The sequence below is a fragment of the Acinonyx jubatus genome, chromosome E3, assembly GCF_027475565.1.
Source record: "Acinonyx jubatus isolate Ajub_Pintada_27869175 chromosome E3, VMU_Ajub_asm_v1.0, whole genome shotgun sequence".
Taxonomy (NCBI): Eukaryota; Metazoa; Chordata; class Mammalia; order Carnivora; family Felidae; genus Acinonyx; species Acinonyx jubatus.
The window spans coordinates 19,532,075-19,557,589 of NC_069398.1; the positions used below are offsets into that span (position 1 = coordinate 19,532,075).

The 25,515-nt window shown below is 40.2% G+C and overlaps 1 protein-coding gene across 10 annotated transcripts in view; it reads left to right on the forward strand.

Moving 5' to 3' along the window:
• ITGAM (integrin subunit alpha M) overlaps window positions 1-25,515 on the forward strand; it is a 43,610-nt gene extending 18,095 nt beyond the window's left edge. For 3 of the 10 annotated variants that reach the window (XM_053213186.1, XM_053213196.1, XM_053213193.1), the window contains 18 exons: window positions 12,053-12,193; window positions 12,282-12,494; window positions 16,694-16,824; window positions 16,919-17,082; window positions 19,156-19,310; window positions 19,408-19,539; window positions 20,075-20,148; window positions 20,365-20,506; window positions 20,598-20,720; window positions 21,224-21,303; window positions 21,568-21,651; window positions 21,993-22,068; window positions 22,597-22,704; window positions 22,890-22,973; window positions 23,349-23,462; window positions 23,549-23,650; window positions 23,876-23,986; window positions 24,408-25,515. In XM_053213186.1, the coding sequence (XP_053069161.1) occupies window positions 12,053-12,193; window positions 12,282-12,494; window positions 16,694-16,824; window positions 16,919-17,082; window positions 19,156-19,310; window positions 19,408-19,539; window positions 20,075-20,148; window positions 20,365-20,506; window positions 20,598-20,720; window positions 21,224-21,303; window positions 21,568-21,651; window positions 21,993-22,068; window positions 22,597-22,704; window positions 22,890-22,973; window positions 23,349-23,462; window positions 23,549-23,650; window positions 23,876-23,986; window positions 24,408-24,476 (2,103 nt within the window). In that variant the 3' untranslated portion in view covers window positions 24,477-25,515. The remainder of the gene's footprint in view (window positions 1-12,052; window positions 12,194-12,281; window positions 12,495-16,693; window positions 16,825-16,918; window positions 17,083-19,155; window positions 19,311-19,407; window positions 19,540-20,074; window positions 20,149-20,364; window positions 20,507-20,597; window positions 20,721-21,223; window positions 21,304-21,567; window positions 21,652-21,992; window positions 22,069-22,596; window positions 22,705-22,889; window positions 22,974-23,348; window positions 23,463-23,548; window positions 23,651-23,875; window positions 23,987-24,407) is intronic. The other 7 variants (XM_053213192.1, XM_053213194.1, XM_053213188.1 and 4 more) reach the window with 6 other exon arrangements.

Genomic DNA, 25,515 nt, shown 5'->3' on the forward strand with positions numbered 1-25,515 from the left:
GTCAATCAATAGACGCTTTCCTTAGATTAATGCTTTCTTCCCCCTCCCTTGCACTCTGGTCTCTTCCTCATTATTCTTTGAACTTCCCCATGATTCAACAACTATGAGGTGAGACAGGGCATCTCAGGGGAGCTTTTGGACCTACTTCATCTAAGCCCATAGTCAGTGCCTGAGCAATCCTAACAGTTCAATATTTTGATTTTTTAAAATGTTTATTTATTTTTGAAAAGGAGAGAGAGACAGAGTGTGAGTGGGGGAGGGGCAGAGAGAGAGAGAGGGAGACACAGAATCTGAAGCAGGCTCCAGGCTCTGCACTGTCAGCACAGAGCCTGATGTGGGGCTTAAACTCATGAACCATGAGATCGTGACCTGAGCCGAAGTAGGACCCTTAACCCACTGAATCACCCCGGTGCCCCTAGCAGTTCAATATTTTGAATATCACCCTGAAAAAACAGTGTGGTTGCATCTTATGTGTGGCATCATATGTGGTGTGAGACACAAAAGTTTCTAGTTCAAATTATCCTTGAAAATTCCTGAAATAGGGTTGCACTCATGTGTCTGTAGTTCTGTGTGTATTCCTTTCATTTTTATCACTGGCTCACTTTGGTCTGCAATTAATGCATCATATGTGGATACCTGATTGCTCTGATACCTGAACAGCTTGTCATAATTCTTTGCCATCGTCAAATTCTTCATATGGTCTTTTCATAGTTTTTATCAACACAAAACATAGGCATCAGTGCCTGACACATATAAGGGGTAGGGTGGGGGAGAATACATAGGGGAATTCTAGGAAGTCAAGTGTGAATGTGATGCTACTTCTCTGGTTTAAGTGTGTGTGGTCCAGAATTACATGGAGAAGGCTGGATGGTCAACTCTTTTACCATACACAGGTATTACACATGCAAATTAGAATCAAGGATGATGAATACTAAACTGGGACAGTCTGAGTGTTATGAGAGTAAATGGGAGGGATATTCACACAAGGATGTTAAGGAAAGTTTCCTAGAGAAAGTGACAATTGATGTGGAAGAACTAGAGAAATGAAGAATGTGGAAAGAAGAGGGCCAAAGGAAGGAGAGAGCATGAGACACAGTTCAGAGTGTGTGTATTGGGGTTTGGGGAGTGTGGGTGAAAACACTGGGAAGAACTAGATTAATGTCAAATCTATCACTCCCTCCATTTCTAATGAAATCAGCCTGGTACATGCCATCATTTCCGTGGACCTAGCTTTAGGTTCCTGTGGGTCTCCCAAAGTCTTATGTTTCCTCTCTTTAATCCATAGAGGGAGAGTGAACTTTCTAAATGAGAAACTGTTGATATCAATCTTCAGTTTAAAACACTTTGTTGACTGCAGACCAATATTTAATAAAAATTTAAATCTATAAAAATGATAATGCATCACAATCAAGTGTAGTTAATCCCATGAATGCAGGGCTTGTTCAATAATGTTCCAGAAATGGACAAGCTGATTATAAAGTTCACATGGAAATGCTAGGGACCCAGAATACTCAAAATATTTGAAAAAGAAGAATTTCCAATGTCAAAACCTACTACCAATCTACAATAATCAAGACCGTGTGGTATCAGTGTAAAGATAGACCTACAGGTCAATGGAATAGGACGAGGGGTCCAGAAATAAACCTATACATCTATAATCAATTGATTTTTGACAAAGGTACCAAGTTCATTCAATAGGGAAAAATAATCTTTTCAACAAATGGTGTTGGGATAACTGGATATCTCCTACCTCAAAATATACAAAAATTAATTCAAAATAGATCAAAGACCTAAATGTAAGAACTAAAGCTATAAACTTCTTAGAAGGACTCATAGGTAAATTTTTGTAATTTTAGATTTGGCAGTGGTTTCTTAGATATAACACCACAAGAACAATAAAACAAAGAAAAAATAGATAAATTTGGCTTCATCAGATTGAAAACTTTTGAGCATCAAAGGACACTATCAAGAAAATGAAAAGGATGGAAGAAACTATTTATAAACCATATATCTGATAAAGATCTGGTATTTAGAATATATAAAGAACTCTTACACCCTAACAATAAAGAGACAAAACATGCAATTTAAAAGTGGGTATAAGATTTGAACAAACATTTCTCTAAAGAGGATATATACAAATGGCCAATAGGCACATGAAAAGATGTTCAACATTATTAGTTTTTAGTGAAAGACAAATCAAAACCACAATAGAGATATCACTAGAATGACTATTTAAAAAAATAAAAAATAACAAATATTGGTGAGGATGTGGGGAAATGGGAGCCCTCATGTACTGCTGGTGGGAATGTAAAATAATAGAATCTTTTTGGAATACAGTTTGGCAGTTCCTCAAAAAGTTAAATATAGGTTTACTACATGACCCAGAAATTCCCCTCCTAGATTAGATATATAGCTTCCCCCCAAACAAAAATAAGTGTTCAAATAAAAACACGACTGTTCATAGCAACATTATTCATAATAGTCAAATGGTGAAAAAAATCTAAATGTTCATCAACTTTTGAAGAGGTAAACAAAATGTGGTACATCTATACAATGAAATACTATTTAGTTATAACAAGAATGAAGTGTTGACACATGCTACATGGTAAGTGAAAATAACCTGTCACAAAAGGCTACATATTGTATGATTTCATCCATCTGAAGTGTCTGACTTAGACAAATTCATAGAGCTAGAAAGTAGATTAATCGTTGCCAGGGAAAAGAGGAAAGAGGGAATTGGAGTTGATGCTAACAGAAAGGGTTTCTTTCTGGAGTGATGGAAATGTTCTGGAATTAGTGCTGATGGTTACACAACATAGTTTATGAACTAAAAACAACTAAATTTTAAATGGCGAATTTTATGTTATGTAAATTTTATCTCAATTAAAAAAAAGCTATTCTGAGAAAAAGAGCAATCAATGAAATTTACCATAACAGCAGACTAAAGAAGAAAAAAAAATCTTAATAGATACAGAAAAAGAATTTGACAAAATATAACATTCACTCATGATGTTTAGTTCTCAGCAAACTAGGAACTAACATTTTTTGAGTTTTGTAAAAAAAAGTACAGCGAGCATCACACTAAAAAATAAAAGAGAACTTTTCCCCCCTAAAATTGGAAATAAGAATATTCACCTTCATAAGTAAGTAAATGAATAAAGAAAAGAAAAGAAAAGAATATTCACTTTTACCACTCCTATTCAGCCTTGTACTGACAGATGTAACCAGTGCAACAAGACAAGAAAAAGGGGAAAAAAAGCATACAGAGTGGAAAGGAAAAAAATAAAACTGTCTTATTTGCGGATTACATGTTGCATGGAAAATCCTAAAGAATCTACAAAAAAAGCTCCTATAATTAATAAGCTATTTCATTAAGTCATACAGAGAAAGACAAATACCATATGTTTTCATTCTTATGTGGATCCTGAGAATCTTACCAGAAGTCCATGGGGGAGGGGAAGAAAAAAAAAAGAGGTTAGAGAGGGAGAGAGCCAAAACATAAGAGACTCTTAAAAACTGAGAACAAACTGAGGGTTGATGGAGGGTGGGAGGGAGGGGAGGGTGGGTGATGGGTAGTGAGGAGGGCACTTTTTGGGATGAGCACTGGGTGTTGTATGGAAACCAATTTGACAATAAATTTCATATTAAAAAATAAGCTATTTCAGTAAGTTCTTAGGTTACAAGATGAATATATAAAAATCATTTGCATTTCTATACTACCAATGAACATTTGGAAATTTATTTTTTATTTCTATTAACTTGTTTTATTTTTTATTTTTTAAAATTTACATCCAAATTAGTTTGCATATAGTGCAACAATGATTTCAGGAGTAGATTCATTAGTGCCCCTTACCCATTTAGCCCATTCACCCTCCAATAACCCCTCCAGCAACCCTCAGTTTGTTCTCCATATTTATGAGTCTCTTCTCTTTTGTCTCCCTCCCTGTTTTTATATTATTTTTGTTTTTCTTCCCTTATGTTCATCTGTTTTTTCTCTTAAAGTCCTCATATGAATGAAGTCATATGATTTTTGTCTTTCTCTGACTAATTTCACTTAGCGTAATACCCTCCAGTTCCATCCACGTAGTTGCAAATGGCAAGATTTCATTCTTTTTGATTGCTCCATTGTACATATATACTCCATTGTACATATATACCACATCTTCTTTATCCATTTATCCATCGATGGACATTGGGCTCTTTCCATATTGGGCTATTGTTGATAGTACTGCTATAAACATGGGGGTTCATGTGTCCCTTCAAAACAGCACACCTGTATCCCTTGGATAAATGCCTAGTAGTGAAATTGCTGGGTCATAGGGTAGTTCTATTTTTAGTTTTTTGAGGAACTTCCATACTGATTTTTAGAGTGGCTGCACCACCTTGCATTCCCACCAACAATGCAAAAGAGATCCTTTTTCTCCGCATCCTCTCCAACATCTGTTGTTGCCTGAGTTGTTAATGTTAGCCATTCTGACAGGTGTAAGGTGATATCTCATTGTGGTTTTGACTTGTTTTTTTTCAACGTTTTTATTTATTTTTGGGACAGAGAGAGACAGAGCATGAACGGGGGAAGGGTAGAGAGAGAGGGAGACACAGAATCGGAAACAGGCTCCAGACTCTGAGCCATCAGCCCAGAGCCTGACGCGGGGCTTGAACTCACGGACCGCCAGATCGTGACCTGGCTGAAGTTGGACGCTTAACCGACTGCGCCACCCAGGCGCCCCTCATTGTGGTTTTGATTTGTATTTCCCTGATGATGAGTGATGTTGAGCATTTTTTCATGTGTCGGTTGGCCATCTGGATGTCTTCTTTGGAGAAGTGTCTATTCATGTCTTTTGCCCATTTCTTCACTGGATATTTGTTTTTTGGGTGTTGAGTTTGATAAGTTCTTTGTAGATTTTGGATACTAACCCTTTATCTGATATGTCGTTTGCAAATATCTTCTCTCATTCTGTCGGTTGCCTTTTAGTTTTTCTGATTGTTTCCTTCGCTGTGCAGAAGCTTTTGATTTTGATAAGGTCCCAGTAGTTCATTTTTGCTTTTGTTTCCCTTGCCTCCAGAGACGTGTTGAGTAAGAAGTTGCTGCAGCCAAGATCAAAGAGGTTTTTGCCTGCTTTCTCCTCGAGGATTTTGATGGCTTTCTATCTTACATTGAGGTCTTTCATCCATTTTGAGTTTATTTTTGTGTATGGTGTAAGAAAGTGGTCCAGGCTCATTTTTCTGCATGCCACTCTCCTGTTTTCCCAGCCCCACTTGTTGAAGAGACTGTCTTTATTCCCTTGGATATTCTTTCCTGCTTTGTCAGAGATTAGTTGGCCATACATTTGTGGGTCCATTTCTGGGTTCTCTATTCTGTTCCATTGATCTGAGTGTCCGTTCTTGTGCCAGTACCATACTGTCTTGATGATTACAGCTTTGTAGTATAGCTTCAAGTCTGGGATTGTGATGCCTCCTGCTTTGGTTTTCTTTTTCAAGATTGCTTTGGCTATTTGGAGTCTTTTCTGGTTCCATACAAATTTTAGGATTATTTGTTCTAGCTCTGTGAAGAATGCTAATATTATTTTGATAGGGATTGCCTTGAATATGTAGATTGCTTTGGGTAGTAGCGACATTTTAACAATATTTGTTCTTCATATGCAGGAGCATGGAATCCTTTTCCATTTCTTTGTGTCTTCTTCAATTTCTTTCATAAGCTTTCTTTCAGTGTATAGATTTTTCACCTCTTTCGTTAGATTTATTCCTAGGTATTTTATGGTTTTTTGTGCAACTGTAAATGGGATCGATTCCTTGATTTCTCTTTCTGTTGCTTCATTGTTGGTGTATAGGAATGCAACCAATTTCTGTGCGTTGATTTTATATCCTGCAACTTTGATGAATTCATGAATCAGTTCTAGCAGTTTTTTGGTGGAATCTTTTGGGTTTTCCATATAGAGTATCATGTCATCTGCGAAGAGTGGATATTTGACCTCCTCCTGGCTGATTTGGACGCCTTTTATTTCTTTGTGTTTTCTGATTGCAGAGGCTAAGACTTCCAATACTATGTTGAATAACAGTGGCGAGAGTGGACATCCCTGTCTTGTTCCTGACCTTAAGGGGAAAGTTCTCAGTTTTTCCCCATTGAGGATGATATTAGCGTTGGGTCATTCATATATGGCTTTTATGATCTTGAGGTATGCTCCTTCTATCCCTGCTTTCTTGAGGGGTTTTATCAAGAAAGGATGCTGTATTTTGTTAAAAGCTTTCTCTTTGTCTATTCAGAGGATCATATGGTTTTTGTCCTTTCTTTTATTGATGTGATGAATCACATTAATTGTTTTGTGGATATCGAACCAGCCCCGCACCCCAGGTATAAATCCCACTTGGTCGTGGTGAACATATATATATATTTTTAATTTTTTTTCAACATTTATTTATTTTTTGGGACAGAGAGAGACAGAGCATGAATGGGTGAGGGGCAGAGAGAGAGGGAGACACAGAATCGGAAACAGGCTCCAGGCTCTGAGCCATCAGCCCAGAGCCCGACGCGGGGCTCGAACTCACGGACCGCGAGATCGTGACCTGGCTGAAGTCGGATGCTTAACCGACTGCGCCACCCAGGCGCCCCTGAACATATTTTTTAAATGTATTGTTGTATCTGGTTGGCGAATACCTTGTTGAGGACTTTTGCATCCATGTTCATCAGGGAAATTGGTCTATAGTTCTCCTTTGTAGCGGGGTGTCTGTCTGGTTTTGGAATCAAGGTAATTCTGACTTCATAGAAAGAGTTTGGAAGTTTTCCTTCTGTTTCTATTTTTTGGAAGAGCTTCAAGAGAATAGGTGTTAACTCTTTCTTAAATGTTTGGTAGAATTCCCCTGGAAAGCCATCTGGCCCTGGACTCTTGTTTTTTGGCAAATTTTTGATTACTAATTCGATTTCCTTACTGGTTATGGGTCTGTTCAAATTTTCTATTTCTTACTGTTTCAGTTTCAGTAGTGTATATGTTTCTAGGAATTTGTACATTTCTTCCAGATTGCCCATTTTATTGGCATATAATTGCTCATAATATTCTCTTATTATTGTTTTTATTTCTGCTGTGTTGGTTGTGATCTCTCCTCTTTCATTCTTGATTTTATTTATTTGGGTCCTTTCCTTTTTCTTTTTGATCAAAGTGGCTAGTGGCTTATCAATTTTGTTAGTTCTTTCAAAGAACCAGCTTCTGGTTTCACTGATCTGTTCTGTTTTTTCGATTTCGATAGCATTAATTTCTGCTCTGATCTTTATTATTTCCTGTCTTCTGCTGGTTTGGAGTTTTATTTGCTGTTCATTTTCCAGCTCCCTAAGGCGTAAGGTTAGGTTGTGTATCTGAGATCTTTCTTCCTTCTTTAGGAAGGCCTGGATTGCTATATACTTTCCTCATATGACCGCCTTGCTGCATCCCAGAGATTTTGGGTGGTGGTGTCATCATTTTCATTGACTTCCATATACTGTTTAATTTCCTCTTTAACTTCTTGGTTAGCCCATTCATTCTTTAGTAGGATGTTCTTCAGTCTCCAAGTATTTGTTACCTTTCCAAATTTTTTCTTGTGGTTGATTTCAAGTTTCATAGCATTGTGGTCTGAAAATATGAAAATATGCACCATATGATCTCGATCTTTTTGTAGTTACTTAGGGCTGATTTGTGTCCCAGTATATGGTCTATTCTGGAGAAAGTTCCAAGTGCACTGGAGCAGAATGTATATTCTACTGCTTTGGGAAGAAATGTTCTGAATATATCTGTTAAGTCCGTCTGGTCCAGTGTGTCATTCAAAGCCATTGTTTCCTTGTTGATTTTTTGATTACACGATCTGTCCATTGCTATGAGTGGGGTGTTGAAGTCTCCTACTATTATGGTATTACTATTGATGAGTTTCTTTATGTTTGTGATTCATTGATTTATATATTTGGGTGCCTCCACATTTGGCACATAAATGTTTACAATTGTTAGGTCTTCTTGGTGGATAGACCCCTTGATTATGATATAATGTCCTTCTGCATCTCTAGATGCAGATTCTAGATTGTCTGATATAAGTATGGCTACTCCGGCTTTTTTTGTTGACCATTAGCATGATAGATGGTTCTCCATCCCCTTATTTTCAATCTGAAGGTGTCTTTAGGTCTAAAGTGGGTCTTGGAAACAGCATATAGATGGATCTTGTTTTATTATCCATTCTGTTACCCTATATCGTTTGATTGGAGCATTGAGTCCATTGATGTTTAGAATGAGTACTGAAATATATGAATTTATTGCCATTATGATGTTTGTAGAGTTGGAGTTTCTGGTGGTGTTTTCTGGTCCTTTCTAAACTTTGTTGCTTTTGGTATGTATGTATGTATTTATTTATTTATTTATTTATTTATTTATTTCTCTATCTATCATCTATCTATGTTTTTTTTCCCATCTTTTCTCCCCTCAGAGAGTCCCCCTTAAAATTTCTTGCAGGGCTGGTTTAGTGGTTACAATCTCCTTTAACTTTTGTTTGTCTGGGGAACTTTTTATCTCTCCTTCTATTTTGAATGACAGCCTTGCTGGATAAAGAATTCTTGGCTGCATGTTTTTCTGATTCAACACATTGAATATATCCTGCCACTCCTTTCTTGCCTGCCAAGTTTCTGTGGACAGGTCTGCTGCAAACCTGATCTGTTTCCCTTGTAGGTTAAGGACGTTTTTTCCTTGCTGCTTTCATGATTCTCTCCTTGCCTGAGTATTTTGTGAATTTGACTATGATATGCCTTTTTGATGGTCGGTTTTTGTTGAATCTAATGGGGGTCCTCTGTGCTTCCTGGATTTTGATGTTTGTGTCTTTCCCCAGGTTAGGAAAGTTTTCTGCTATTATTTGCTCACATAACCCTTCTACCGCTATTTCTTTCTCTTCCTCTTCTAGGACCCCTATGATTCTGATGTTGTTACTTTTTAATGAGTCACTGATTTCTCTAATTCTTAAATCATACTCTTCTGCCTTAATCTCCTTCTTTTTTTTCTACTTCATTATTCCCTGTAAGTTTGTCTTCTGTATCGCTGGTTCTCTGTTCTGCCTCATCCATCCTTGGCACCACTGCATCCATCCATGATTGCAGCTCAGTTATAGCATTTTTAATTGCATTCTATTTTTTTTTACTCATTTTATCTCCACAGAAAGGGATTCTAATCTATTTTTGACTCCATCTAGTATTCTTATTATCGTGACTGTAAATTCTAGTTCAGACATTTTGCATGTATCTGTGTTGGTTAAATCCCTGGCTGTTGTTTCTTCATGCTCTTTCTTTTGGGGTGAATTCCTTCATTTTGTCATTTTGAATGGAGAAAATGAATTAATGAGGTAGAAAAATTAAAATAAAAAATTAAAGTTAAAAATATTAAAATTAAAAAATTAAAACACACACACACACACACACACCTAATAAATGATGCTAGATCCTAGGTGTGTTTTGGTCTGGGTGTTGACAGTGGTTTGACAGATTAGAGAAAAAAAGTGAGGGGAAGGAAATCGTTTGAGAATTTGAAAAAATGAATACAGTGAAGTATGCTAAAATGAGATGATGGGAGTAAAATGGAATTTGAAAAAATTTACACAAAAGTAAAGAATATAGTAGGAAAAAATTAAACAAAAACATTTTTAATAAGAAGTAAAAATGAAAGTGAAATTTTCTCTTTATGTATTCAAGAAAAAGAAAAGAAACAAAAAAGAAAAAAGAGAAAAAATCATTTGAAAATTTGAAAAAGTGAGTACACTGTAGTAGACTAAAATAAAATGATGGAAGTAAAATAGAATTTGAGAAAACTTACATAAAAATGAAAACTATAGTAAAAAATTAAAGAAAAATATATTTAATAGAAATTGAAAATAAAAATGAATTTTTTCTCTTTATTCAAGAAAAAGAATAGTGTAAAAGAGAAAAAACAAAGAAAAAGAAAGAAAGAAAATTGAACAGATGGACCTACTAACAGATTGAAATAGGACTGATATTACTTTGTTTTCCCCTATACATTAGACCATGTAGCGCTTTATAGTCCATGAACTAAGCAGGCGGTGAGACTTGTGTTCTTGAAGAGTGAGGTTGACCCAGTTGGGTGGGACTCAGTGTAACATCTCCATTCTCCATTAGATGGCGCTGCTAGCCTACTGGGGTGGATTGTTGTTCATGCGTGGGAGCGGTGAAAATGGCATAACCCAGCTACCCAGTCTCTAGTATGGGAACTCTGTTCTCTCTGATTAGCAATCGCATGTCATTAATCATTATGGAAATGCAAATTAAAACCACAATGAGATACTACTGCATACCTATTAGAATGATTAACATAAGGAAATAAATTGGTAATACCAAGTACCGGCAAGGGTATGCAATAACTAAAACATTGCCATCTGAATGAAAAATGGCATGCTTACTTTGGAACCAGTTTGTCAATATCTTATAAAGTTCAATATGCAGTTACCATATTAGTAATCCCACTTTTAGGTATTTATGTAAGAGAAATAAAAAGAGATGTATACATGAAAAACTGTATGTGAATGTTTCTACTGGTGGTATTCATAATTGCCAAAAACTAGAAACAATACAAGTGTCCCTCAACTGGAAAATGAATCAACAAACTGTGGTACATCCATACAATGGAATATCAGAAATACTGGAAATTTAAAGGAATGGACTACTGATAGAACAACATGACTACATCTTAAATGCTTTATTATATGTGAAAGGAGCCAGACGTGAAAGGTTACATACTATATAATGGCATATATATAACATTCTGGAAAAGCCAAAACTATAGGGACAGAAAATCGAGCAGTGGTTGCCAGGAGTTGGTGTTTGAAGGAAGCGGTTGATTGCAGCAGGGTATGAGGGAATATTTTGGGAGTGGTGAAACTTATATATTTTGATCATTGGTGGTGGTTACATGACTCTATGTGTTTTCAAAACTTATAAAACTATACTAAAAAGGCTGAAATAGGCATGTCTGGGTGGCTCACTTGGTTAAGTGTCAGAGTCTTGATTTCAGCTCAGGTCATGATCCCAGGGTTGTGGGATCGAGCTTCATATTGGGCTCCTCGCTGAGTGTGGAGCCTGGTTAAGCTTCTCTCTGTCTCTCTTCCTCTGCCATTCTCCCCTGCTTGTGTTCTCTCTCTCTTAAAAAAAAAGCTTGAACTTTATTGTATGCCAGTTATACCCTAATCAACTTAACCTAAAGACAAAAAAATCCTATTGACATTAGGTTAAAGCTTAAATGCCTTTATTGGGACATTAGTGAGGTCTCCTTCAATTGTGTGTGGGGCAGAAATCAGATTGCAGTGAGTCATGTGTGACGTCCCCTGCACTTTTCCTTCCTAGAACTTGCCCCCGTTTGAAATTGCTAAATACTCCTCCCTGTTTATCTGTTACTATTTCCCTCTGCTCCACTCTGCTGTACTGAGAGCTCTGGAGGACACTGTTTTTCCACTACACAGACTTATGCTTAGCAAATAGCAAATACTTGCTGTTGAATGAATGAATGAATGAATGAATAAAAGGATGAATCTTGTTGATGAATTCTACATATTGACATTAAACATATTTTTTTAGAACATACTTTAAAAATTATTTTAAAAGATAGACAGTACTTCTCAATATCATGCAAAAAAAATCCTGTAGCAATAGCTATTTTTAATCTAAGCCAGTTGATTCCTTACTAACAGGACAATAACTTTGAATTTTTCATATCCATCCCCACCCACAGAGATTTACAGTATATTGCAAAGATATCCTGTGTGTTCTTCCAGGCTTTTCTGTGTAGTTTCCAATCCAACTTCTTCTTTGCTATATTAATCATCTCCTTGGAACACCATTTGGGGTAAATCCTCAGCCAATGCCCATCAACTCTATATTTTTCTCTAGCTAGCAGTACACTCAAATGAGAATTTGAATCATATGGAAGATCACACCTGCTCCAAAGGGCTTTCCCTGGCTGAAATTATTTTTCTTCACAGGAAGAAAACACTCACACTTTGATTTTGGTGGCAAGAGATATATGTGTGATCCTGGACTCATCTCTTTCAGATTGGCTCCTACTTTGGGGCCTCCCTCTGCTCTGTGGACATGGACAAAGATGGCAGCTCTGACCTGGTCCTTATTGGGGCCCCCCATTACTATGAGCCGACAAGGGGGGGCCAGGTGTCTGTGTGCCCCTTGCCTCGGGGGGTGAGTAGCTGATGGGGTCTGGGCTGGGTGGGGCCTGGGCATGAGCTGGGAGTTACCCAGGTTGGGACCTGACACTGTTTTTGTTCAGCAGAGGGCTAGATGGCAGTGTGAGACTGTTCTCCATGGGGTGCAGGGCCACCCCTGGGGCCGCTTTGGGGCAGCCCTGACAGCGCTGGGAGATGTGAATGGAGACAAGCTGACAGATGTGGCCATTGGGGCCCCAGGAGAGCAGGAGAACCGGGGTGCTGTTTACCTATTTCATGGAACCTCAAGACCGGGCATTAGCCCTTCCCACAGCCAGGTGAGGCCAGGTCACTGTCCCTGTCATGACGGTAGCCTCTTTGCTGATATGTACTTTTCTTTCTTTCTTTCTTTCTTTCTTTCTTTCTTTTTCTTTCTTTCTTTTTCTTTCTTTCTTTCTTTCCTTGTTTGTTTCTTTCTCTCTCTCTCTTCCTTGGTGTCCTTCCTTTCTTTTTTAACGTTTATTTATTTTTGAGAGAGAGAGACAGTGAAAGTGGGGGGAGAGGCAGAGAGAGAGGGGGACAGAAAATCCCAAGCAGGCTCTGCACTGTCAGCATAGAGCCCCATGCTTGGCTTGAACTCATGAACCATGAAATCATGACCTGAGACGAAGTCTGGCGCTCAACCGACTGAGGCACCCAGGTGCCCCTCTGTCTCTTTCTTAAATTTTTAAAAAATGTTTTATTTATTCTTGAGAGGGGGAGGGGCATAGAGAGGGAGACACAGAATCCAAAGCAGGCTCTAGACTCTGAGCCGTCAGCACAGAGCCCAACACAGGGCTCAAACCCACAAACCGTGAGATAATGACCAAAGTCAGGCACTTAACTGAGTTACACAGGTGCCCCTTTCCCTTTCGAATTCAGCATCCTCAGAGCTGCCACATCAATTCTCCCAGTACTGGATTTTTAGAATCTTCAAAAATAATAACACACTTCATAGAAATTCTTACCACAACTATAGGAGGTGCATGGGGGCACAATCACCCCCTCTTCACAGATGAGGAGATTAAGGCTCAGAGGTAGTAAGTGGTTGGCTGGGAGTGTTGGGATGCAGGCTTTCCTTTCTTCTGAATCTCAATCTTGGTAGAGTGACCAGTAGTCCTGGTTTGCTCAGATCTGTCCCAGTTTTAGTGCTCAAAGTCTTGAATCTCAGGAAACCCCTACAGTTGGTCACCCTACAGGACTACATGTTCATGGGTTGGTGATCTATACAGCCACACAGAAGGGCCCTGCACTTGGTTTAATGCTCTGTTCATGCTGTCTTGAAATTCTTAATTTTGAACAGGGTGTTCTGCATTTTGTTTGTTTTTTTGTTTTTTGTTTTTTGTTTTGGTACTGGGTCCTGCAAATTATGTAGTCCATCTTGATGGTTGGTCACCTGAAATCTTGGTCACCACAACTGGTTTCCTCTCTAAAATGGCTCCTTGCTTCTTGCTAGATGGAGCCCACTGTTTGGAGGGACCCCAGAGTCTGGTTCTCTCCCATCACTGCCAGCTGAGACCATCTGGTCTTCTACCCTTGGATCTCTGACTTTTTTACAGCCTTACCTTTTTCTTATGTTCTTTTTCTCTCTGTCCCCCATCGCTTCTACCAAATCCCTCACACCAGAGTTTCAATCCTATGAACGCATTAAAATTACTTGAAGGCCTTGGGACACCTAGATGGCTCAGTTGGCTAAGTGTCCAACTTCAGTTCAGGTCATGATCTCACGGTTTGTGGATTCAAGCCCTGCATTGGGCTCTGTGTTGACAGCTCAGAGCTTGGAGACTGCTTTGGATTATGTGTCTCCCTCTCTCTCTCTGCCCCTCCCTCATTCATGCTCTGTCTCTGTCTCTCAAAAAAATAAATAAACAGTAAAAAAATAAAATTACTTTAAGGTCTTAAAAGGCACAGATGCCTGGGGTCTGCTAATAAGAGCTCCAGTTTAATTGGTCTGGGGCAGTGTGCCAGCTATCAGTAGAGTTTTCCAGCACTATTTAGAAAAATTTCAAATTCACAACAAAGTGAAGGAATTGTACAATGAACACCCATATATTTACAACCTAGAATCTACAATGAACATTTGACTAAATTTATGTTATCACAGATCAAACCTTTTATTCATCCTACTTCTATCCATCCATCAGTCCATCTTGTTGTTTTAAACTACTTTTTTAAAAAAGTTTTTGTTTAGAGAGAAAGTGTGTGTGCACATGAGCAGGGGAAGGGCAGAGAGAAAGAGAGAGAGAGAATCCCAAGCAGGCTCTGTGCTGTCAGCGTGGAGCCTGACATGGGGTTTGAACTCACACAAATTATGAGATCATGACCTGAGCCAAAACCAAGAGTCATATGCTTAACTGACTAAGCCACCCAGTGCCATTGTCCATCTTATTTTTAATGAATTTTAAAATTCTAATTCAAAATAAGTTGCAATGCCCCTAAATAGTTCAGTATGTTTATCATTAACTAGAATTCAATATTTGCTTACTGTTGTTTTAGGATAAAGTTTACAGACAAGAAATGTGCAAATCCTTTGCCACTCAGTGATTTTGATAAATGCATACACATGTGTAACCCACACCCTTATCAAGATATAGAACATAATCACCACTCCAGAAAGTTCCCTCCTGCCCCTTTCCAGTTAATTTCTGACCCCACTCCGTTCCAGAGGAAAGCACTGTCCTGATTATTTTCCACCATAAATGAGTTTTGCCCATTCTAGAATTTCATATAAATGGAATAGAATGAGATGCAGGCCCCAGTATTTTTAAGACACTTGTTAGTTGCTGCCAGGGATAAGAAGCACTGCCTAACCCACTTCTCTCTGCACCAGGGAGCCTTTTTCCACACACAATTGTATGAATATTGTAATTAGGCCTCTTTTCACTGACACCTGTTGCTTCTCTGTGTCAATGCGTGTGAAGGCTCTGATTTTACTTTATTTTATTATAAAACCTTGACATGCTCGTATAAATTTATTAATCTAAAGTAAACAGTGAAAGCCCTAGTTCCCTCTCCTTATCTGCATCGTAACTCACTTTGCAAAGGAAAACAAAGGTAAGGGGAGGGTGCTTCATATGTACACACACACATACACATACACACACACACACACACATCCCACAGACCCAGGAATTAAAAACAAATGCCAAAAGGATTATCCTCTCCTTTTCTACTGTTTACTATCTTATCCTTTTCTACTGTATGTATTTTTTTACTTGCTTTTTTCTTTATGATTGAGGATAAGGTTGGTCAGTGTTTGGATAAGTAAATATGCTGTGGATCTCCCAACTGTGTAATTTTACTTTATAGCTAATGACAAAACAAAACTTCCTCCAAACAGAATACAATAAATTTTTCTCAAAAAACGTTGAGGTATAATATACATACACTAAACACATAAATCTTAAGTGATGAATTTTCACATATCTGTGAACCCAAGTAAGCACCATTTAGATTTAGATATAGCATATACCCAGCATCCCATGCTTCCTCATCCTTCCTTTCAGTTAACAAAATTTGTAAAAAATGTGGTAAAATATATATATCATAAAAGTTTTCATTTTAACCATTTTAAGTGTAAAATTCAGTGGCATTAAGTACATGACAAGATGACTTTTAAATTTTCTTTTTATTTGGTTGTTATTCTTTCAGTGTTATTCTTGCACATAGATTAAAGAGTAAAAATTGTTCTTATATCTCATTATGAAAAATAACAATCACCACACTCACACTGCAACTTCCTCTTCATTTTCCCTTCTCTTGAAGAAACTTTATTTCAGATTTTTCAATTATTGTCTATACTCCCCAATAAGATGATTATTTTGCTGTCTCTTGACTTTTATTTTAGCATTGACTTCCCTCTATGAGAGGTGAGCTCTCTTTCAGAGGGCTTGCCCCCTCGGCCCTTTCACCTCTTTGCCCCACTCCTTACATTTATATGAGAATTTTGGTAGATTGATATTCCGTGTTTGCATTATTTTGACATGTCAATGATATTAGGTGAGTCAAATAGCATGCTATGTCACTTCTTTCCTTTTTTTAAAAGTTTTTTTTAGAAGTTTCATCATTTTGAGAGAGAGAGAGAGAGAGAGAGAGAGAGAGAACATGAGCAAGGGAGGGGCAGAGGGAGAGGGAGAGAGAATGTCAAACAGGCTCCACATGGTCACCACAGAGCCTGGCGTGGGGTTCAGTCCCACGAGCTGTGAGATCTTGACCTGAGCCAAAATCAAGTGTTGGACATCCAACCACCCAGGTGCCCCTGTAATTTCTTTCCTGTAAAACTTTGTCCTGGAAAACCTAGGTGATTGATGGAAACTTTGGGTATCATCTCAAGGCTGTGGTCTAAAGCTGAATGGTTGCCCTAATTCCCTGAGAAGTTATAAGAGATGAGACTTGAGTGGAACCCAGACAATCTGTCCTCTTGGGTCATTCTGGGTAACCGAGTTACACACTTCCCTATTCTTTCCCACTCTCTTTCTCTCCTCTTTTCTACCTTCAGCGGATTGAAGGCTCCCAGCTCTCCCCCACACTACAATATTTTGGTCAGTCACTGAGTGGGGGCCAGGACCTCACAATGGATGGACTGGTGGACCTGGCTATAGGAGCTCAAGGCCATGTACTGCTGCTTAGGTAAGAAATTCTTTTATAGCACACCAAATATCTTCCCTTTCAGGAGTGGCTTTGCTGTCTGAAGGCCCCTGATGGTCCTCTGGTGTCCCTACAGATCCCAGCCTGTGCTGAGACTTGAGGTGACCATGGAGTTCACACCCAAAGAAGTGGCAAGGAATGTGTTTGAATGTCGTGCAAAGGTGGTGAAAGGTCAGACTGCTGGGGAGGTTAGAGTTTGCCTTCGTGTCCGCAAGAATACACGGGACAGGCTAAGAGAAGGTGAGGCTGGGTAGGTAAGTCTGAAAGGGTTAAATAACTGGAGATATTGATGGGTGTCCCAGTGCAGTCTTCCCAGCCTTCTGGCAGTCCAGAGCAAACTTCCACAGGCTTCTACAGCCTTTTTGAAGCTCGGCTGGAGTGAGAAGACAGTTCCCTGACTGGGTACAGAGGCCCAGAAAACCTCACCAGAAGTGAGCATGTGGCACTCCTTTATTCTCTCTGTTCTCCAGAGAAACAATGGCCCCACATCTGTGAAATAACCAGGATTTTTTTTTAAGTCAAGAGATAACTCATTTAAAGGGCAGGTTGAGTTGATGAAGCTAAACACAGTTCAGAAAACATTTAGGCATGGCATTTTATCACAACTAACTTGACTTTCTCCTTATCTCTAATCTGAAAGAGTGGCATTGTGCTGGGTGTGGGGGAATTATAATGATGGTACTAGAGAGAAATGAGGGAACAAAATTAGGTTTCTAACAGTAATCTTACTAGGCTGAGGAGACAGCTTGCATGGCTAGACATTAATATAAAAGTGTTGGAGAGTAGAGAATCATGTAGAAGGTGCCCCCAAACCTACATATAAATTCCTCTCAAGTCATAGGCTGACTTCATCAGCAATGTATGTCTAGATCAATACTCTAAGAAACTCAGTAGAAGACAGCAGCCAAAGAGTTGTATAGAAGTTCAGCTCCCTAGTGCTGGGGAAACAGAAATTTGAGAGGGGTATTGGTAAGCAACTTGGTCTTTCTATTGGAACAATGTGTATTCAGACCAGCAACTAAGAGAAACAATAGACAATAGAAATAGACCCACAGGTGATTCAGAAATTGGAGTTATTAGGAATCTAAAAAACAACTACAGTTAATATCTTCAAGAAAAAAAGAGAAAATGATGGAGAACTTCAGAAAAGACCTGGAATTCATAAAATAGAGTAAAATGGAAACTATAGAACTGAAAAATACCCTGACTTAAATTAAGAATTCAATAAATAGATTTGATAGTAGGTTCAAAGTGGAACAAAGAATTAGTGAACTGGAAGGTAAATCAATTGAGAGTATTTAGATTAACACACACAGAGAAAAGAGGATGAAAAATACAGAAAAAAATCGTAAGACATATGGAGCATGGTGAAAAATTTAATAAACGTAATTTGAAATTGAAAGAAGAGAGAGAATAAGAAAGAAGCAACAAAATAGAGGGAAAATTTTTTCTTTTTTTATTTAAATTTATTTACTTATTTTGAGAGAGAGAGAGAGAGAGAGAGAGAGAGCACAAGCAGGGGGAGAGGCAGAGAGGAGAGAGAGAATCCCAAGCAGACTCCAAGCTGTCAGTATAAGCCTGAAGTGGGGCTCATGTGAAATCATGACCTGAGTCAAAATCAAGCGTTATACCCTTAACTGACTGAGCCACCCAGGGTTCCCAGTAACAATTTTTTTAAAACTAATGAAAGACATCAAGATTCTCTGCCAAAACAAAGCAAGATAAATATAAAGGAAACCATACCATAGTACATTATACCAATGTATATGACATACATTGTACCATTCCAAGGCACAAATTACTGAATGCCAATGACAAAGAGAAAGAAGTTAAACGCAACCAGAAAAATATACTTAGTTTTCTAGTGTGTAACAGAATAGCTACTATTTTTTGAGTACTTTCTGTGTGGCAGGACTGTGATAAATGCTTTATAGACACTATTTCATTTCATTTTCACCACTGAGAAGGTACAATTATCTTCCTCAACTTAAAAATAAAGAATGGACAGGGTGCCTGGGTGGCTCAGTCGGTTAAGCATCCAACTCTTGACTTGGGCTCAGGTCATGATATCAAGGTTTGTGAGTTCGAACCAGCTGGCTCTGTGCTGACAGCATGGAACCTGCTTTGTATTCTCTCTCTCCCTCTCTCTGCCCCTCCCTTGTGTTCTCTCTCTCTCTTAAAAAAATTAAAAAAATAAGGAATGGAGACTCAAAGAGGTCAGGTAGCATGCCCAAAGTAGAGCTGGGCCTCAAACTCATGCTTGTCTGACTCCAAAGCTGGGATCCTCACTACCATGCTGCCCTGCCCCTTCAGGAGAGATTCAGAGCAACATCACATATGACTTGGCTCTGGAGCCAACTCTCCCACATCCCCGAGTTGTCTTTGATGAGACAAAGAACAGCACACGCAGACAGACAAGAATCTTGAAGCTGAATCAAGAATGTGAGACCCTAAAGCTACTGTTACCGGTGAGCAAGGGTTGGCCACACTCCTGGGTCCTCCATGCATGGGGTGGGTTTGGGAATCTAAGGAGGGCAAACCCTCAAACCCCCTACTATCTCTCAGTATTGTGTAGAGGATTCAGTGAACCCCATCATCCTGCACTTCAACTTCTCTCTGGTGGGGAAACCCTTGTCCTTATTCGGGAACCTCCAGCCAGTGCTGGCTGTGGATGCTCAGAGACTCTTCACAGCTTCGGTGAGTTCTGGAGTTGGGGTCCTTCAGGGTCATGGAAGACACCAGAGGCCAAGATTGTTGAAGAACATTTTATTTCATTTCACATAATTTTATTTCAATATTTTATTTTATTTTGACTTAAATTTTAGTTAACATACAGTGCAATATTGGTTTCAGGAGTAGAATTGAGTGATTCATCACTTACATACAACATCCAGTGCTCATCACAACAAGTTCCCTCCTTAATACCCATGACCCTTCTAGTCCATCTCCCACTCACTTCCCTCCATCAACCCTCAGTTTATTCTCTGTCATTAAGATTGTCTTGTGATTTGTTTCCCTCTCTTCTCTCCCTATCCCCTTCCCATATGCTCATCTGTTTTTTTTAAGTTCCACTTATAAGTTCCACTTATAAGTTCACTTATATAGTGAAATCATATGGTATTTGTCTTTCTCTGATTGACCTATTTTACTTAGCATAATACACTCTAGCTCAATATTTTATTGTTTCATTTTATTCTTTCCTTTTCTTTCATCATACTTTATTTTTTTGTAGTTTCCTTTTGAGCAGAATTGTGGCAGTGACAACATTTGCCATGATGACCTCAGCATCACCTTCACTTTTATGGGGTGAGTTTCTTTTCCTCACTGCTACCTGAAAACCTGCACCACAACCTGGTGCTCTGTTCTGGCCTCTGAGGGAGCCTGGAACAGAGCAGCTGCTTTGGAGGTGTTTGTGTGGTTGCTCCATCCATTGTCTTCTCTCTCCAAGAGTCTGTGCCACCAGAGTAGACTTGCCACATGGAGGGCCTCAGCATCTCACGGCCTGGCTTGTTCTTTCCACAGTCTGGATACCCTGGTGGTGGGTGGTCCCCGAGACCTGAATGTGACATTGACTGTGAGAAACCAGGGTGAGGACTCCTACAGGACTCAAGTTACCTTCTTCTACCCACCTGGCCTGTCCTATAGGAGGATGTCAGTGACCCAGGTAGTCAAATCCTTCTCAGGCTCTGACTTTGCTTTCCTTGTCCCCACAGGTTCTGGTTCACATCATCATCTCTGTCTCCCTTGCCTTCCAGAAGCAGCGCTCACAGCGACCATGGCGCCTGACTTGTGAGTCTGAAGACTCCACCAATGGGCCCGAAGCTTTGAAGAATAGCAGTTGCAACATAAGCCACCCCATCTTCCCAAACTACTCAGAGGTCAGGCTGCTGTCCCCCTCTCCCTTTCTCTTTTGTCTTTTTCTGAATTCTTTTCTTATTTTTTAAAAATAGAGGCTCCTTTTTTTGTTTTGAAAAATAGCTTTACTGAGATACAATTCGTATACCATACAATTCACCTATTTCAAGCAGACAATTGGGTGGCTTTTTAGTATGTTCACAGAGTTACATATTCATCACCATGATCAATTTTAGAATATTTTATTACCTCGAGAAAAGACGCTGCTCTCCTCAGCCATCAATTCTAGTCCTCTCATTTCTCCAAGCCCTAGGCAACCACTAATGTATTTTCTGTCTCTAGGTTCACCTATTCTGGACACTTCTCATGTATATTTGCAGCATCTATCAATATTTTATTTCTTTTTACTGTTGCATAGTATCCTGTTGTATGGAAGCACCACATTTTATTTATCCATTCTTTAGTTGATAGACATTTAAGTTGTTTCTTCTATTCTTTTCACTGTCTCTCCTCTCTCTAACTCCAGATCACCTTTAATATCACATTTGGTGTGGAATCTGATGCTTTCTTTGGAAACAGACTACTACTCAAGGCCAATGTGACCAGGTGTGCTGTGCCTATCTTACCCCCTTTGAGGCCCCAACCCCCTGCCCAGGATGGACCACTGCCCTCTCCCCACTGGTTCTCTCCTCAGCTTAGTCAGTTATTTATTCATTCATTCAATAAATACCAACTGAGCACTCACCATGTACCAGGCATTGTGCCCAGTGCTGGTGAGACAGTGATGGACAAGACAGCTGTGGTTCCTGCCCTTACAGAGATTATAATTTAGTGGAAATATACACAGGAAAGCTCTCTGTTTCCCTTTAGTGAGAACAACACAACTAAGACCAACAAAACTGAATTCCAACTGGAGTTGCCTGTGAAATACACTGTCTTCGTGGTGGTCACCAGGTGCTGGATTCTAGGGCTTCAGCTCTGCCTTTACCATTATGCTGGACATGACCCATTGTGTATTTGTGTGTGTGAGTCTATGCACATGAGTGCCTGTGTATATGTGTTTATATGTGCCTGGGAGTGTATTTGTGCCTGTGTGCATATGTGTGTGTGTAACCCAAGCTAGCACATCCTGTGTGTCTGACACACATCCCCCCCGCTTACCGCCCCACTGGCACCTTCTCAGGACAGCATTACCCATGTACTTGTTCACTCCCTTACATACTTAGCCCAAGACTCCTTCTCAGGACACCTCTGATGTCCTGACACCTCCTGTACTTTCTTCTTTCTCCCATCAGCCATGAAGTCTCCACCAAATATCTCAGCTTCATAGCCTCAGAGAAGACCAGCCACAGTATAAAGCACCAGTATGAGGTGGGGAGCTGAGAAGGATGACAGGGAGGGAAATCAATGTGCCGGGAATGCAATAATGGGAAATAATGATGGGATACATGCCTCAGGTGCCTACTATGTTCTGGGCTCTGTTCCAAGTTTACTTTCACCCTATACACACAGAACCACACACACACACACACACACACACACACACACACACACACCTCATTTTATCCTTACAATGAGTCTTTGAAGGAGGCACTATCATTATCTCCAGTTCACAGATGGAGAAACTGAGGCTCAGAGAAGTTAACAGAACATGGCCACAGTGTCCCCACTAGTAAGTGGAAGAGACACCACTTATTACCAACCTATCTGGGTCTTGAATGTGTGTTTAAGTGCTACAATTTACTGCATCCCAGAAAGCATCAAGAGGCAGGCTGCTTGGGTCTGTGAGGCCTTATTTAAGTGTACTGGGGTGTCAGGAGTGGGAAGACTGATTCTGGTTGCTGGTGTAAGTGGAAAGGCCAGAGCTCTGAAGTCCACTGCCTTCTTCCCACTGTGCAGGTCAACAACTTGGGACAGAGGAGCCTCCCCATCATTGTGGTCTTCTGGGTGCCTATCAAGCTGAACCAGGTGGCTGTGTGGGACAACCTCCAGGTCATCCTTTCCCAGGTAAGCCTAGCTGGGCTTGAGAAGTGTCCTAACTCCTCCCTCCATAGCCCTTGTCTTTCCTAAAATCTCTGTTTTATTTTGGAGAGACTTTGACCTTCTCCTGGACTTAGGCCATTTCAGCCTCCTTAAGCCTGGATTCACAAGCCCTCATTTCTCTCTATTCTCATGGTGTCTCTTTTCCTCAGAACCTCTCCAGAACATGCAACACCACGGAGAATTCTCCCCGTCTCTCTGACTTCATGGCAGAGCTTAAGAGGGCCCCAGTGGTGGTAAGAATAAGCCAGACCCAGCACTGTCCCCTTGTTGATGCTCAATACCATCTGTCAACTGAGTGGGCTGGGTGCATGAGCATTTTTGCATCCAATTTCTTTTTTTTTTTTAATTTTTTTTCAACGTTTATTTTATTTATTTTTGGGACAGAGAGAGACAGAGCATGAACGGGGGAGGGGTAGAGAGAGAGGGAGACACAGAATCAGAAACAGGCTCCAGGCTCTGAGCCATCAGCCCAGAGCCTGACGCGGGGCTCGAACTCACGGACCGCGAGATCGTGACCTGGCTGAAGTCTGACGCTTAACCGACTGCGCCACCCAGGCGCCCCGCATCCAATTTCTTTAGTCACTTCTCCCCTTTCTTCCCTTCCCCAGAACTGCTCCATTGCTGTCTGCCAGAGAATCCAATGTGACATCCCATCCTTCAGCATCCAGGAAAAAGTCAACATTACTCTCCAAGGCAAACTCTCATTTGACTGGTATATCAAGGTATGTGAAGGACAGGACTCAGCTGGGCATGGACATGATATTTCAGAGGGCCCATGGGTCCAGATTCAATCTACTCTCTCCTGTAGACTTCAGCAAACTACCTTCAGGTTGTGACCACGGCAGAGGTCTTGTATGATGATTCGAAGTTTGCCCTGCTTCCAGGACAGGAGGCATTTCTGAGGGCCCAGGTATCTATCTTTGGCACAGAGGGACTATTGGAGGTAGGAGCTGAGGCTGGGCTTGTGGAGATCTCTGGGTAAAGAGCTAGAAAGAGACAGAGGAGGAGGAGTGGGAGGAGGAGTGAGGGCAGAGGGAGGGGCCAGTCATTGGGTTAAGTGGGGGCAGAAGGTTTGACTGGGGAACCCCTAGAAATTTGGGGTTCCCCTGATGTACCCTCCCTCCCCCTGCTACAGATAGAAACCAAAGTGGAGCCAAATGAAGTGCACAACCCTGTACCACTTATAGTGGGCAGCTCAGTGGGGGGGCTGGTGCTTCTGGCCCTCATCACCGCTGGACTGTACAAGGTATCCCCTCTTCCTGTTTGCTCTCCTCTATCCTCACTGCTTCTTACTCAGCAGCTCATTATTGGGTTCAACTCACACCAAGTCACAGAGTCTCAGTTTCTTCAGCTATGAAATGAGAATATAAATACTACTTTGTGAAGGTAATTGGGTTAATATATATGTAGTGTACTTAGAATGGTCCCTGGTACAGAATGACCACTATGTAAGGATTAATCCTTCTTGTATGTTTTATTTATTTTCACTTTCCTGACTCTAACATCAAAGCCATCTCTTTCTCTGCCCCACTTTCCCCAGGTCTCTTTACACTCTGTCACATTATTCTTTGTGCCTCCTGGCCCCTATGTCTCCCCTCCTGTTCTGCATGGCCTTCACCACTTCCCTGACTTTGGTGGCCCTTACTCCTCTGTCTTTGCCTCCACAGCTTGGCTTCTTCAAACGGCAGTACAAGGACATGATGAGTGAAGCTGGTCCCAATGCCCAGCCCCAGTAACAGCTCCTTCCCCATTGAGTGGCCTCTCCTGCAGCAAGTAGGATTCTGGTTAGACCAGCATGCAGGTCTCCAGGCTGTTGGGCAGACTCTGCTATTAGGAGAGTGGGGTGGTAACATCTCGGTCGAAAAAGAACTGCTTGGGTTTCCATTCATGTGTGTGTGTGTTTGTGCAAGTGTGTGTGCAAGCATGTGCATGAGTTGTGTGTGTGACTCAGATGTCTTCTGCATGGGGATGAGTGCCGTCAGTACAACCTCTCAGGCAGAAAAGAATTGATTAGGCTTCTTTGTGTGTGGGTGAAGGTGCCATTGGGCCTTCCTCTTGACAGAAGTGATGGCAGATTTTGTGGGTGAAGATAAAGGGAAATGTAACAGATCCTGTTCCTGCTGAAGGAAGCAAGACCTTCTTTCATGGGTGAGGACACATATCTGCAAGATGCTTTGCAGCTGGATCAAGACCACATGGAGGAGCTGTGATGGAGCCAGGATCTGATTAGCCACCAGGAGCCTGTCCACTCATTCCATTCCATACTAGAGCTACATAAGGTCCAATGAGCAATGGTGCACCTCCTTTTATGTATGCATTTACTTATTATTTTAATATTACTTTTATTTTTTGGAAGGGTAAATCCATCGACAGAACAAAAATCAAAAGTTGTCCAAGCATGAATGATGAAAATTTTCCCTTCCATCCTGGTCCCCCTAGCCATTCAAGTCCTTCCTAAGGAGTTATAAGGTTATGTGTTTTGGGTCTTCTTCACAAAGATTTTAAGCATATGCAAACACACACACATAAGCTTTTTTACACAAATGGTAATAGGTGTTATTTATACTGTTTTGCATCTTGCTTTATTCATCAATATGGCTTAGATGTTTTATATCAAGACAAAGTATTTTTTTTCATTCTTTTATACATCTGTGTAGTATCCCATTGTATGGAAAGATCATGCTGTATTTAACCAGTTTCTTTTCGGTATATTATTTCCAACCTCTTGCAACTACAAACAATGATGAATTAATAAATTGAATATATGTAATTTTT